The sequence below is a fragment of the Lagenorhynchus albirostris genome, chromosome 6 (assembly GCF_949774975.1).
Source record: "Lagenorhynchus albirostris chromosome 6, mLagAlb1.1, whole genome shotgun sequence".
Classification (NCBI taxonomy): domain Eukaryota; kingdom Metazoa; phylum Chordata; class Mammalia; order Artiodactyla; family Delphinidae; genus Lagenorhynchus; species Lagenorhynchus albirostris.
This window is the reverse complement of record NC_083100.1, coordinates 51,571,040-51,584,604: the sequence shown is the minus strand read 5'-3', so window position 1 is coordinate 51,584,604 and position 13,565 is coordinate 51,571,040. Positions and strand designations below refer to the sequence as shown.

Here is a 13,565-nt window from a genome sequence, read left to right as displayed (position 1 = left end):
ACGACAATAAATACATATATCACTTGAAGCTTGGAGTATTTGCACTTTGCAGCAGTAGTACCCAAAGGGCTGCCTTTTGTAAACACGACAGTCACTGTAAGCACAGTGGGTTCGTTTCCCAGGGACGGTGAAACTGACGTGCCTCTAATCGTGAAAGATGGCATTGAGCTGGGCACTCATGACTCGCTCATGATGTGAATGGCTATCGAAGGACATAATATTGTCTATAGGGATGTCACAGCGAGGGGCAGCGGCGCCCGAGAAGATTGATCCGTGGCTTTGGGCCCCTGCCAGGGTCGCTGCAGGATAGTGCATGGTAAAGGCATAATTTTTCTCAAACTCGGCGGACGGTTCGTGTTTGAAAGAGAAGTTGCCATTGATGCTGAGCGGCGGACTGAGGGGTCCGTCAAAGGAAGGGCTGGTGCAATCAGTCAGAGGGCTCTCAAAGAAGGGCTCGAGCGCTGCGCTGTAGGCATGCGGCGGCGGCTTGACATGGAAGACATGGGAGCTGTCCATGGTGCCGTAGGGCGGGCTTGGCAGCCCCGGAGACTGGTAGGAGTAGGGGTGCACCGGGAAAGAAGCGCTGGCAGTCGGCAGGTGCGGAGGCATGTCCTGGTTCTGCTCAGGCAGAAAAGTCCGAGGATTGAGCTGCAGGCAGCCGGCAACCAGGTTGGTGGTGGGCTGGGATAAGCCCTTGCAGAGGGTCTGTACAAAGGAGACCAGGTCAGGGCTTTTGCCGGAACGCAGAATCTCCGACAGAGCCCAGATATAGTTTTTGGCCAAGCGCAGTGTCTCGATTTTGGACAGCTTCTGTGTCTTGGAGTAGCAGGGCACTACCTTGCGCAGGTTGTCCAGCGCCGCGTTCAGCCCATGCATGCGGTTCCGCTCCCGGGCGTTAGCTTTCATGCGTCTCAGCTTAAAACGCTCCAGGCGCGCCTTGGTCATCTTCTTCTTTTTGGGGCCGCGTCTCTTAGGCTTTTGATCATCGTCCTCCTCTTCCTCTTCTTCCTCCTCTTCCAGATCCTCCTCTTCTTCCTCCTCCTCTCCCCCGTTCCTCAATGAGTCCTCTTCCGCGTTCATGGCTTCGAGGTCGTCCTCCTTTTTGTCTGTCTCGTGCTCCTCGTCCTGAGAACTAAGACATTCGTCTGTCCAGCTCGGAGGACCCTGCGGCTGAGGCTCTCCCATCAGCCCACTCTCGCTGTACGATTTGGTCATGTTTAGGTTTCCTACATTCAACAGGGGAGAGGGGAAAACAGAAAAGGAGAAAAACGCTACATTCAAAAACTACATATGCCCTCAGCTTCTATCCACTAACCCAGTAGAAATGCATGTGAAGAGAATTATCAGCTGATTACAAAATGGATGCCCCTGAGGAAAAGTTAAATGCAGTTTTATAGTGGCCTGTGTGTGCCCTGCTGGTACGAAGGAGGCTGGACAGGGCTGGGAGGAGGGGAGACAGTATGTGTTATACGTACACTTCCGGTGTATGTTTCCTTGTGATTAATTTAAGTGTGTTTATGGGGATTACCCGGTAGGATAATGTGTGTGAAAAGGAGTGTACATTTTGGCGACTTCATGTTTATTTGCATGTGTTCAGAGTCGCTTACAACTCCACAAAAATGACGAGTTTGAAAATTGCAATTGTTTCCATCTCTGTTCCGGCCTCTGGGTACTCAGCGATTAAAGTTGAAGAGCCATTACGTAATTTACTAACACTGGCAGTGATTTTTAAGAAGATTATACTGAATGGGGATTGAAAAGCAAATGCATGCGGAGGAAAAGTATTTTCCACCAAATTATTTCACCATCAACGAAACATTTGGAAACAAAAGTGGGCTGGGGTTTTCCATCCCACCCTTGCCTTTATTTTCTCGCCTCCCACCCCGCTGGCCCTCTGCTGAATTTCCACCTTGTATAAAAACGCTTACTAGAGGGCCAGGGCTGGGGGCGCGGCGCAGAGCGCTCTTCCACGCGCCGGGGATCAGGTGCGGAAGGCTCCTCTCTAATAAACAGCCCATTGAAAGGGCCGCCCGCTCTTTATTGGGGCTTTTCAAATTTCGCCTCAAACCTTCCTTTAAAAGATTGAGTAATTATAATGGTCAGCGATTGGCAATGGCGAAGTTGCCGCTTCTAATAAGGAAAATAAAAAGCCTTTAGTGAGACAACTGAATTTCTGGCACCTGCAGTGGCTGCTGGGGACTTGGCCGACTCTGGAACAGTAACAGGTAGCAGGAGTGGGTCTCTCTCCCTTTCTCCACATTTTTTCCCCCTCTCAATTAAACTACCTCTCAACTCGGTTTATTTTCCAGGGTGCGTATATTCAAAGTATCAGTGCCCCTTTCATTCACTGAAGAAATAAGTTGGCACTCCCAATGTGTATAAAATACATGTACACAAAATAAATCTTGGTAACGTGGGGTTTTCCCCCCTTACTGGAGGAAGTGAAATAGTTAAGTAGTTACTTGCTTTCAGAACTTTGAAATCACCACTAGCAAATAATCACAGTTAGTGGGCGTTATATTTTTAAAAATCCAAAGACGCTCCTATATTTTCTCCCTTAAAAAAAAAAGTAAAACAATTTTTTTTAAATTAGAAAGCCCGCAGTGGGTATTTGAGTGATGCGAGTCAAACTGTATGCGTACTCGCCTGCAATTATGGAAAGGAATGCCTGTCTCAACACATACACGCGCTCACAAACTCACACATACAGAATATGTGTACATCTTCAATTGCTGCTTTTATTCCCAGCAAAAATGAAAGGATTGTAATTACCTGTAGTTGTTAGTAAGTCCTGAGCAGTGACGGTCTCATAACCCTGGGGCCTCCGGACGCCGTGCCTTCTGCGTGGGGCGAATTCCTCGTGTCCAGGCGGCGCGGGCGCTCAGGTTATATAGCCGAGTTGGTGATGCTGAGCGCGGGCGGGGCCAGGAGCAGAGCGGCGAGCAGGTTCCTGCGCTCCGCGTCTGCGCACGCGTCTGGGCTTGGCGCCCCCTTCCCTTCCGCCCTCCTCCTCCTCCCCCGCCCCCGTCCCCTCCCCCTCAGCCTTGCTCCTCTCCCACCCCCCTCCGACCCAGCTCCCCACTCCCCCACCCCTACCCCCGCCCCATCTCCTTCCTCCCCGGCATGCGCCATATGGTCCTCCCAGTCCAGCCAAGAGCCGGGAACCACGTGACCTGCCCATTTGTATGCCGCGGAGCGCTCCATTCCGGCCCCTTTGTGGCCAGAAGAAAGTGGCCCATCTGTCGCCAGTTAGAGACTCCGCGGACCTGTTTTTACCCGCAGGAGAGATTAACCCTTTCAGGCGGCACAAGGGGAGAAGGGGCGCGGGGGGGAAGGGGGAAAGGGGAAGGAGTTTGAGAGAAGGGAGCGGGAAAGCTAACACTGACTGGGTTTAGATCAGACTTAGTGGCCGGCGCTGGCGCGGTAAGTAGGGCACAGGTGAATGAGGCAGAAGCGAGAGACTTCTTTGGATTCCTCGCCCAGGCACTGGCTTCCCGGGCACTCCCTGCCCTCTCTGCGGTATCTATCTCTTGGTTTCTCCCCCTTGGTAGACACTTTGCTCATTGGCGCCAAAGGGTGGCTTCTCCCAATCTCCATCAGCCCCTTAAGCTAACATACACTGTTTATTATACGTAAAAAGACGGCTTCATCTGTAAACGCAAGCGTGAAAGTAGTTCCTAACCTCTTTAACTGGATCCCCCACGCCCGGCCCCAACAGTGTAGAAAATTTCGTACCTGTCATTCTACTTCACCGTTACGTGGAACCCGGCCTATCCTGACCCTCAGCTACCCATATCCCTGGAGATTCCTCACTATGTCCGTACCCCTCTGGCCTGTGGTCCTTGTCCTCAGACCACGCTAGTCCTTGGCTTCTTTGGCCTCCGGAGCTCTCTTGCATGAAACCTAGAGAACTTCTCTGAAGCTCGGATTCTGCCTTTTAACCAAGGCCATTGGATCGATGTAAAGCGTGCCCTTACCCTGGTTCCCTAACACAGGCTGCCTTGCCCCCCTTAGTTCCCACTTTCAGACCTGTAAATGGAAACTTGGTTGAGACAAGCCTTAAAGGGAGGGCGCAAAGGGCCTGTGCTAAAGGGGTCTTCTTCACTCCTCTTCCTAGAAAGGTCATTAGCACAACTCTGGGAAGGGCTGATGGCCACAACTTCTCCAGACCTCAAAGACTCTGATGTGACCTCCACCTTGCAGGTCAAGCAAAAACCACAGAGCTTCCTGACTAACGGTGAAGGAGCCATATTTGTGTTTAAATGGTGATCATTCACTCGTTCCCACCAAGGCATGTTCCAGAATGATAACACTTTTTAAAGTTGGCTCTATTGCTTCCCTGCCCCCTTTTCTCCACCAGATTCGCCTCTAATCTTCCATTAACTAACCCCTTATCCCCTCCCAGACCCGTGTCCCCTTACAATGAAAGCGTTGAACAACTAGAATTGCTCTAAAAGCCCCTTGAGTTTGAAAACAGTGTCAGGGGTGAGCGGTGCATCTGGAAACCAGAGGGGGGATACGGAACCAGAGGGGAAGAGAGTCCTAACGTGATGGCTGGTGTCTAGAAGGCTGCGATGCAGGCTTCCCGGTCCAGTGCAAATCTGAAAGAGGAATAAAGGGGTGTGAGACCCGACCCGTTGCCCAAAGTGTGGCGTGAACCGTGCTGAGTTTCCAGGGCAGAACTGTACAGAGTTTTGGTTTTTGAGTTCACTCGTCGGTGTACAAACATCACAGCAGAGGATCAAAGGATTCACCCACGAGCCTAGTCTCAGTATTTACCCCTGTACAGTATATATCTTAAATGAAGGGTTAAAACTCGAGGGGCATCAGAGTAACAGCCTGCAGAGGCCGGTCCACAACTCGGAAGTCCCAGGACACGCGGCGCGTGGACCAAGTGCTGCCACTCTTCCGGCAGCTGCCCCTACGGCCTAGCCCACCGTGCCCACGGGGATGTAGAACTTGTGCCCTGGCTCTCATTTCTCAGTCTTAGGGGAGCTTCAGAGGAGATGTTGGGGGCCGGGTGGAAGAGGGTTCCAGCTGCCCCGAAGGCCTGGGGTGGCCTAGGGGATTCCCCCCCATCCCCGGAAGCGCAAACTTCCCCAGTTTGCGACACCCTGTGGAATACAGGAGATTCTTGGTGGAGCCAGATGTTCCCGGGCGGGGAAGGAAAGGAAACGCGGGGGGTTCGCCAGCCGAGATTCTAATGCGCATAGTGCGGGAATTACTACACTCGTTCCCGCCTTCTCCTCCTGATAAATTCACCCGAATCCCTCTGCTCATCGTTGGCCCAGGCCTGGGGATCTGTACAAAGAAAAGACCACTCCGGGTTGTTCCAGAGACCTAGCGAGGTTCGGTCTCACCCTGGCTCTCAGTGAGCTTCCGGGCCCTCAGCGCTCAGGTGGCGACCCGCCTGTGCGCCGGCAGTGTCTACCTCCAGCGCCATCGTGGCTGAGACTGCCCGCGGGCCTCCCGGGAGGCTGCAGCCCGGTAGTCAGACCTGGAAGGGAAGAGTCCAGATTAGGCCTGGATTGAGATGCTTTTTGTTGGGAGGGGAAGGGGGCGAGGAGTTGGGGCCAGAGGACGCTGGCAGCTGAAACACCGGGAGTGGATGGACTGCCGGCACGACGGGGCTCAGTACCTCGGATGGTCGCCACGGCACCACCCGGCCGCCTTATTTTCTTCTCCTTCTCTGGACTTTGTTTCGACGGTTGCACACTTTCCCCCTCCCGATTCCCTAAATTCTCTCCCTCTCCCTCTGTCCCCACCGCGCTTTAGCGGTACACCTTCTCCAGCTCCGGTCCCCACTGGGCGCCGCAGGCTGCTGCGCGGCACGCGAACCGCACGCGCGGGCAACAAAAGCCGCTTTCATGACTCACTGCCCTCGAGCAATGCCCCAAATCTGTCGCCCCCCGGGTCCCCGCTTCGAGCGCGCGGCGCAGGCCGGGCGGTCCCGGCCGTTACAGCGGCTGCCAGAGCGCCGGCGGGAAGGGGGTCGGCAGGAGGCGAGTGGCCCGGGGTGGGGAGAGGGGAGTGTGGCCTGGGCGGGGAGTGGGGGAGGGGGAAGAGGCGTGTGGCACCGCCGGTGGCGGGGAGAAGACGGGGGGGAGGGAGGCGTGAGGCCGGGACTTAGGGGGTGGGAAGCGTGTAGCTGGCGGGGGAGGGTGGGTGGTGCGACGCATTCACAGGGCTAAGATAAAGAGCTGGGGCCGGGCCGGCGTCCCCGGCGGTGACCTGTTTCTCGGGGAAACAGATGCTCGCTCTTGCAAAGGGAGGTCTGCGTTCAGTGAAAGAATTAAGTATGGCCAGGGCGGCCCCACCGACCTCGAGCGGCGCCCGCGTCCTCTCTCCACCCCTCCCGGGAGAGGGGTATCCCGGCCTGGGCATGTTCAAGGGGCGGGAGGTGGTGGGGGCTGAGGGGCGAGCCAGACCGTAGCGTGCTGGGTCCGCGGGAGGACTGGAAGCCACACGTTCCTCATAGGCCGGGTAGTTCAGAAGCCCGTGGGAGGCCGGAGGGGGAGGTTGCGGGTTCTGCCCAGACCGCGGGCTCAGCGCGGAGTTTGCGCCCACGCCTCCAGGGAGGCCACTGGGCGCCCGGATCCTGGCCAGAGGCTGGAGCTGCCCGGGCTCGACAGGCGGGCGGCGGGGGAGAGCCGGGAGCAAGAGACAAGCTATTAAAATGCCTCGCCGTCGCCCCGAGCGCAAAACCCGTCCTCCCCAAATCTCCTGGGCTTGCGGCATAATCTTAATTAAGATAATTGATTCATATTGCACCTGCGAGAACGGAAAAAAAATTGATTCCAACCCCCAACCCCACAAATCGCTTAAAGCTATTGGATGGAGCACGACGCGGCTGTGATTTGGGGAGTGATTTAGCACCGGGCTTCCCCAACTCGGCCTGCCTGGGCTCTTTTATTTATTATTTACGAGCTCCTAATCCCTCCGGGAAGTGGATGGCTCCCCTCACGGCGCCTACAGACCTCGAGGGACTTCATCTTTGATTCCGGGTCAGAAGTGAGGGGCTTTCCTTAAACTATCCCATCCAACACTCATAACAACAACGCAAAGTCAACGCAGCTCCAAGCATTGGCAGGCGCGGGTCACTGACACGATTGCTCAAGGCCTCATAGCTTGGACATGAGCTATGTGTGTGACTGTGTGAGTGTGCTTAAGTGTACAAGTGTGTGTGAATCTGTAAGTATACACATGTATGAAAGACTGTATGAATGTATGAGCTCTATGAACGCGTGTGACTGTTAGTACGTGAATGTATAATTTGTGTCAGTGAGTGTGGATGTGTGTGTAATTTATGTGAGCGTAGGTGTGTGGGGTGTGAGTGTGCATGAGTGAGTATGTGTGTGGGAGTTCCTGCTCTCAGGTGAGGAGGGTAAACAGGGCTCACACCTGTTTCAGTTGGCTTGAGAAACAGCATGCGGTCTGAAGGGGACGGCAGCGCGCGTGGTAACTGACAAACGCCCGGTGTTTGCCAACATTTGCCTTAACAAAAATCAACAGGCCAACAAAAATCCCCGGTAGCTGTTGTGGCTGCTTGTGTGGAGAGCAGAGACACACCGACGGCACTTGAGCTTCTCCTGAACAATGGCTGCTGCAGTGGATTGGGGGAGAAGATCGGGCAAGTTCCAGGTTTAGAGCCCCAGGCCGCTTGCAGGAGAAATGGCTTCCTCAAGGTATCAGCACCGTGGACAATTCCTACTGCCTTGGCCCTGGAATTTGCAGTATTAAGGTTCAGCAAAACGACTCCCCTTCCAGTGCCTTTCGGTTTTTCCTGTTCGCCTTCTTTCACAACACCACTGACTACCACATCCCGAACTTTTAATCAAAGAGCCCTGTTAATCTGCATTTAATTAGCCACCTTCTTTTCAGAATAGGTTTCCTGGAAAACTAGATATCCAGGTTTAGGGGTGGGGGAAAGCTTAAATTATAATTTGAGCTAGCGAGTCTGAAACAAAGAAATCATATATTGAATAACTTTCAGAAAGGTAGTCATTGTTCTAATATTTGCAATTATTTAGCACACAGCATCAAAACCAAAATGAACTCTTGTTTGTTGTCCACAGAAAATAAAATATGTAAAAGTGATTTTGCTTTTGTTTTATTGAGCATACATTTTATTGGTAATAGAAGTCTCTTTCCATCACCATCATCCTGTCAACTCTCCAGTTGTTTCATATTATAAACAACTTCTATTACATTAATGGGAAAATAAACCAACCAAAGTTAAATGGCATTATTTGCTCAGATTTGGTGAGCCACAGAATTATCTAAATCATACCAGATTTAGAATATTGCATTACTACACGTGACATCCAAAATACCGGAAAAAGTCCCACAGAGAAGAGCAAGCACCCTTGGTAATTTAAACATCTTAGAAATATACACTATACACCTCCCCCAATTATTGATGTAATTTTCAAATATTATCAGCAATAGGAATCCTTATTAAATATTATTCAGACTTTGCTGAAATGGAAAATATAATTATTTTTAATTCAAAAATTTACCACCAGAGGCTCATCCTTTTAAAATAAAATGTTTTCTTTCCTCTTTAACAAATGCATTTTCACATGAATTATATATCGATAATTTGACCTTTTCTGTCTTTAACTAATCAAAGGGGGAAAATTCCAAATGTAGATCTCAGAGTTTGGTCCTGGTGGGTCTTTCCGCTTGAGTAGGCACTGAGATTAAAGGAGTTGAACTTCCTCTTTCACTGCTCTCTCCTTGCACTAATTGCTTATGCAAAAAATGCAGATTTGTATTAATTAGTAACTCCACTGATTAGTTCTGTGGTATTTTCACATAATAAATCATGCTGCAGACATGAATTTTGGCACATCACCCAGTAGAGGCTCAGGCTGCAATACGGATTTCATATTAAAATAAAATCTCTAACTAAATCTACCTTTCTGATGCAGGTACCATGCGCAGCCACCTGCTGGGAGCACCTGCCATGGGAAATTACTTTCACTCAGTGACAAGCCACTTTGGGGGCCCAAATAGGACAATCTGATTATGAGGTTAGGCTCTAATAATAAATAAACAAATAAATAGTTAAACACAAATGTGCCTAAACTCTAGACATTTTGCAGACAATGATGTTGTAACAGAGGATCTACTCATAATGGGACCAGATTTTAAAAACAACTTCCCAGGTTAGGGATAAATACCTCAGTCTATTTTCCTCCTGTGAGGTGTTTGCTCCTTTGTGAGATGGCCTGATAGTCTGAGACTCTTTCATCACTCATCCTCATTGACTCATCTTCTCCCTAGGCAGGCAAGCTAGTTCAGGAAGAAAAAGAGGGACCAGAAAATCATCAGGGGGACAGGTATGAATGCCAAGAGCCTTCTCGAAGGGAATTGGCCACCCCTGCAATCCTAGCATATGGTAAGAAGCTGTGAGGTCAGACACACAGAGTTGCCTGTTATGAGACAAATTCTCCACTCCCCATTGGTAACTATGTGAGCTTCTACACAACTTCTTTTCTGTTCCTTGAAAACTGTTTAATTTGTTGAGGCAGATTACAGTCAATATTGCCAAGATTATAAATTAGACCCAGGTGTCTTCTGTGCTCCCCACCAACCCTTTACATTCCCTTGTTTTCTTGCCATTGGTGATACCTTTCCAAGTCCCCTCAGGTGTTCTTGGCACTTTTATGCTCTTTCCTGGTCCATGCCTACTGCTGAAAAATATCCGTAAGTTCATGCTTCTTAAGAACTTAAGAGAGAAATGATTAATCTGATGTCCCTACCTGGAGGGCTTGCAAAGTCACGGGGCACAAAGAAAAAGGAATGAGTGCTTAATGCTGGCATTCAGAGATGAATAAAAGCTAAGGGAGGTGTATTCTGGATGGAGGCTGGGGCAACATGCTCTGCTGCAGCTGTGCTTTGCAGGTTGCAGTCTCTCTGCCTACCATCATGACATGTCCTGAGGCAGCAGCATATGTGGTCGGGGCTGAGGAGGGTGCAGCCTCTAGGGAGACTCTCTCTCTAACCATCATTTACTGAACCTTTTGATGCTTTGTTGGTGAAAGAAAAGGTCTGCATTTTGTGATCTTCATTTATCTTAGATGTGAATAACTTTTTTTAAGGGACTAAAAAAAAAGTCAGGAGAGCAGATGTAATTTAAAGCAGCCCTCTATTAAGTCAAATATACCTTTTTTCTCCTTTGAATTCACTCCTGAATCCCACTTCATAGGGTTTGACATGGACAAGATTCATCATCTCTGATGGGAAAACAATCCTATACTTTTCACATTGGTCCACAATGCTGGGGTGTAGAGGCTATATAGAGAGCCAGGGCCAGGCATAAGCAAAGGCTCTAAAGTTGCTTCTGTTTATTATCGGAGAGCTTGTCTCCTCATTCCCTTCCTTTCAGAAACTGCCTGCTTCATTGAGTAATAAATGTATTCATCAAATCTATATTGAGGGCTACTGTGTGCCAGGCACTGTGCTGCTAGTACCAGTCATACAGGGGTAAATAGAAACAGACATTGGTCTCTACTTTCTCAAAACTTTCTATCTAGTGAAAGAGAGAGACTTTAATAAGATTCACTCACAAGTGAGTATACACCCATCTGACTTGAGATAAGTACAGGAAAGGAAAACAAACCCCACCAATCCATAAAAGCTGAGGACAAAGGAACCTGGCAAAGACTGAGGTGGGAGGACTCCCGAGGAAGTGGAGTTCTAAGGTAATGAGAAGGGTGTTACCCAGTGAATGGGGCTGACCTGGGTGAGAGTCTTCCAGGCAATGGGAAGAATATATGTAAAAGCTCTGAGCAAGAAAAGTGTGGAAAGTTTAAGAACCTGGAAACATCCAGCGTAGCACTAAGAAGAAGGAGGATAATGGTAAGAGGTGAGGTAACAAGAAGGAAGACAGGATTCAGAACCTGCTTCCCACTGAGGAGCTTTCAGCTGTTGGGAGGAGTGCGAACAAGACATGAGTAAGATTTGTACTTTTAGAAGATTGTTTTAACCACAGTATAGGAATCTGATTGCAGAGTGGATGAGTTGGGTAAAGGAAGGCTGTTGCAGTTTTCCTAACAAGAGAAGATGGTGCTTGGGTTAGGCTGGTTACAGAGGAGATGAACGAAGTTAGAGAACATAGTTCAAGATATTTAGAAAGACTGAAATTATAGCCTAGTTTCACACAAATTACCCAAAGGCCATCAAAAAGACATGATTCTTTAAAACCTTGGATGAATGTTATTGATTTCCTCAGGAGTAACAGAAATTTAATTTAAATCAACAAGGACTTGTTAACCCATAAAATAACTACAATCTAAAAGTATTGTCTACTTTGCAAAGCAGGTACTAGAACAATAGCACACATTTATTGAGCACTTAAGACATTCCAGGTGCACTGAGTTAACACCTATGATAATTCTCATTTGACAGTTGAGGGAAATTAGGCTTATGCAGGTCAGGTAATATGCCCAATGTCATCTAGCTAATTAATGGCGGAACTGGAACCCAAACTCAGGTCTACTTGACTCCAAAGCTTGAGCCTTTATACTATGTTGTACAGGAAAAGGATATGACCAATATTTGTTTACAAATTATGTTTTATAAAATCACACTTTAATTTTGTTTCAAAGGAATTGTTTTAAGCTCAATGTTTAGCAGTTCAATTACTCTAAAAATAACATTAATAAATACAACTGTAATATAAATTGCTGAGTCTTTCTGGAAATAAGAATGGGAGAATAGTAACCAATAATTTAGTAAGTTAAATCCCTCCGAGTTTTGCAGTAGACTAATTTAATTGATGAGAAGCAATCAGGTTGGAGGAAATGATGCAGATAAATTATTCTACATCATAGAAATAAGCTTTCTTATAAAGAGCTCACTATTCAAGAATTACACTAAAGTGTATTCTTCTTGAATGGTTCAAATTGTTTTGGCTCTGGACATATGTAGTTCAAAATAAGCAATCCTTATTGAGCATGATCCTACATTAGCCTTTGATAAAGAATTGAAGATTTTTGTTTTCATTTGGAAAAACTGTCATATTTAATTATAACTCAGCACTTATTCCTTGGCATATTCATTGCCTAAACACTTATAAAAGAGTGTATTTTCACAGGGAGATGGGGAGAGGGCAAAGCGAAAGGTTGGCATCTCTTATTAATATAATTAAATTATTGCCGGGGGAGGGATGGACTGGAAGTTTGGGACTAGCAGGTGTAACCTATTATTTATAGAATGGATAAACAACAAAGTCCTTTTGTATAGCACAGGGAACTATATTCAATATCCTGTAATAAACCATAATGGAAAAGAAAAAAAAATTATTGCTGATCTTCTTAGCTTCTAAACATGGGGAGATTCCAATTGTCAACAATACATGCATTTAAATCTGGGTAATAAACAAGTAGATGCATCAATTGCATAAATTAGAAACAAAAAAATAAAGTTTACTTTTCCTTCTCTGAAGAAAGTCATTGTCAGAGAGGAGACAACATGGCAGAGTAGAAGGATTTGAGCTCACCTCCTCTCACAAAAACACCAATCACAACTGACTGCTGAAAAACTATTGACAGGAAAGACTGGAATCTGCCAAAAAAAGGTATTCTACATCCAAAGACAAAAAAGAAGCCACAACAAGATGGTAGGGGGGGCGCTTTCAGGATATAATAAAATCCCACACCGACTGGGTAGGTGACCCACAAACTGGAAAATAATTATATCACAGAGCTTCCCCCACAGGAGTGAGAGTTCTGAGCCCCACATCAGGGTCCCCAGCCTAGGGATCTGGCATTGGGAGGAGGAGCCCCCAGAGCATTTAGCTTTGAAGGCCAGCAGGGCTTGAGTGCAGGAGCTCCACAGGACTGGAGGAAAGAGAGACTCCACTCTTGGAGGACATGCACAAGGTTTCACAATCTACCAGGGCAAAGCAATGACTCTATAGGAGCCTGAGCCAGACCTCCCTGTGGGTCTTGGAGGGTTTCCTGGGGAGGCAGGGGTTGGCTGTGGCTCACTGTGGGGCAAAGACACTGGTGGTGGAGGTCCAAGGGAATATCCAACAGTGTGAGCTCTCCCAGAGGTCACCATTTTGGCACTGAGACCTGGCCCCACCTGACAGACTGCAGGCTCAAATGCTGGGACACCTCAGGCCAAACAATCAACAGAGTGGGAACACAGCCCCACGCATTAGCAGAGAGGCTGCCTAAAGTCATCCTGAGTGCACAGCTGCCTCTAAACACACCGCTTGACACGGCCCTGCCCACCAGAAGGACAAGACCCAGACTCACCAGTGGGCAGGCACCAGTCCCTCCCACCACAAAGCCTGCACAAGCCCCTGGACCAACCTCACCCACCAGGGGGAAGACACCAGAAGCAAGAAGAACTACAAACATGCAGCCTGAGAAACAGAGATCACTGACACAGAAAGTTAGACAAAATGAGATGGCAGAGAAATATTCCCAGATGAAGGAACAAGATAAAACCCCAGAAAAACAACTATGTGAAGTGGAGATAGGCAATCTACCTAAAAAAGAATTCAGAGTAATGATAGCAAAGATGACCCAAGATCTCAGAAAAAGAAT

General features: G+C 48.4%; 1 protein-coding gene across 1 annotated transcript; it reads right to left on the bottom strand.

The window, feature by feature from the left end:
- Positions 1-55: 55 nt before the first annotated feature.
- On the bottom strand, positions 56-2,907 carry NEUROD1 (neuronal differentiation 1). Its single transcript, XM_060151399.1, has 2 exons — positions 2,773-2,907; positions 56-1,226 (listed from the first exon to the last, which is right to left on the bottom strand). The coding sequence occupies exon 2, from the start codon at positions 1,213-1,215 to the stop codon at positions 145-147; it is 1,071 nt and encodes a 356-aa protein (XP_060007382.1). The 5' UTR covers positions 1,216-1,226; positions 2,773-2,907; the 3' UTR covers positions 56-144.
- Positions 2,908-13,565: the final 10,658 nt, after the last annotated feature.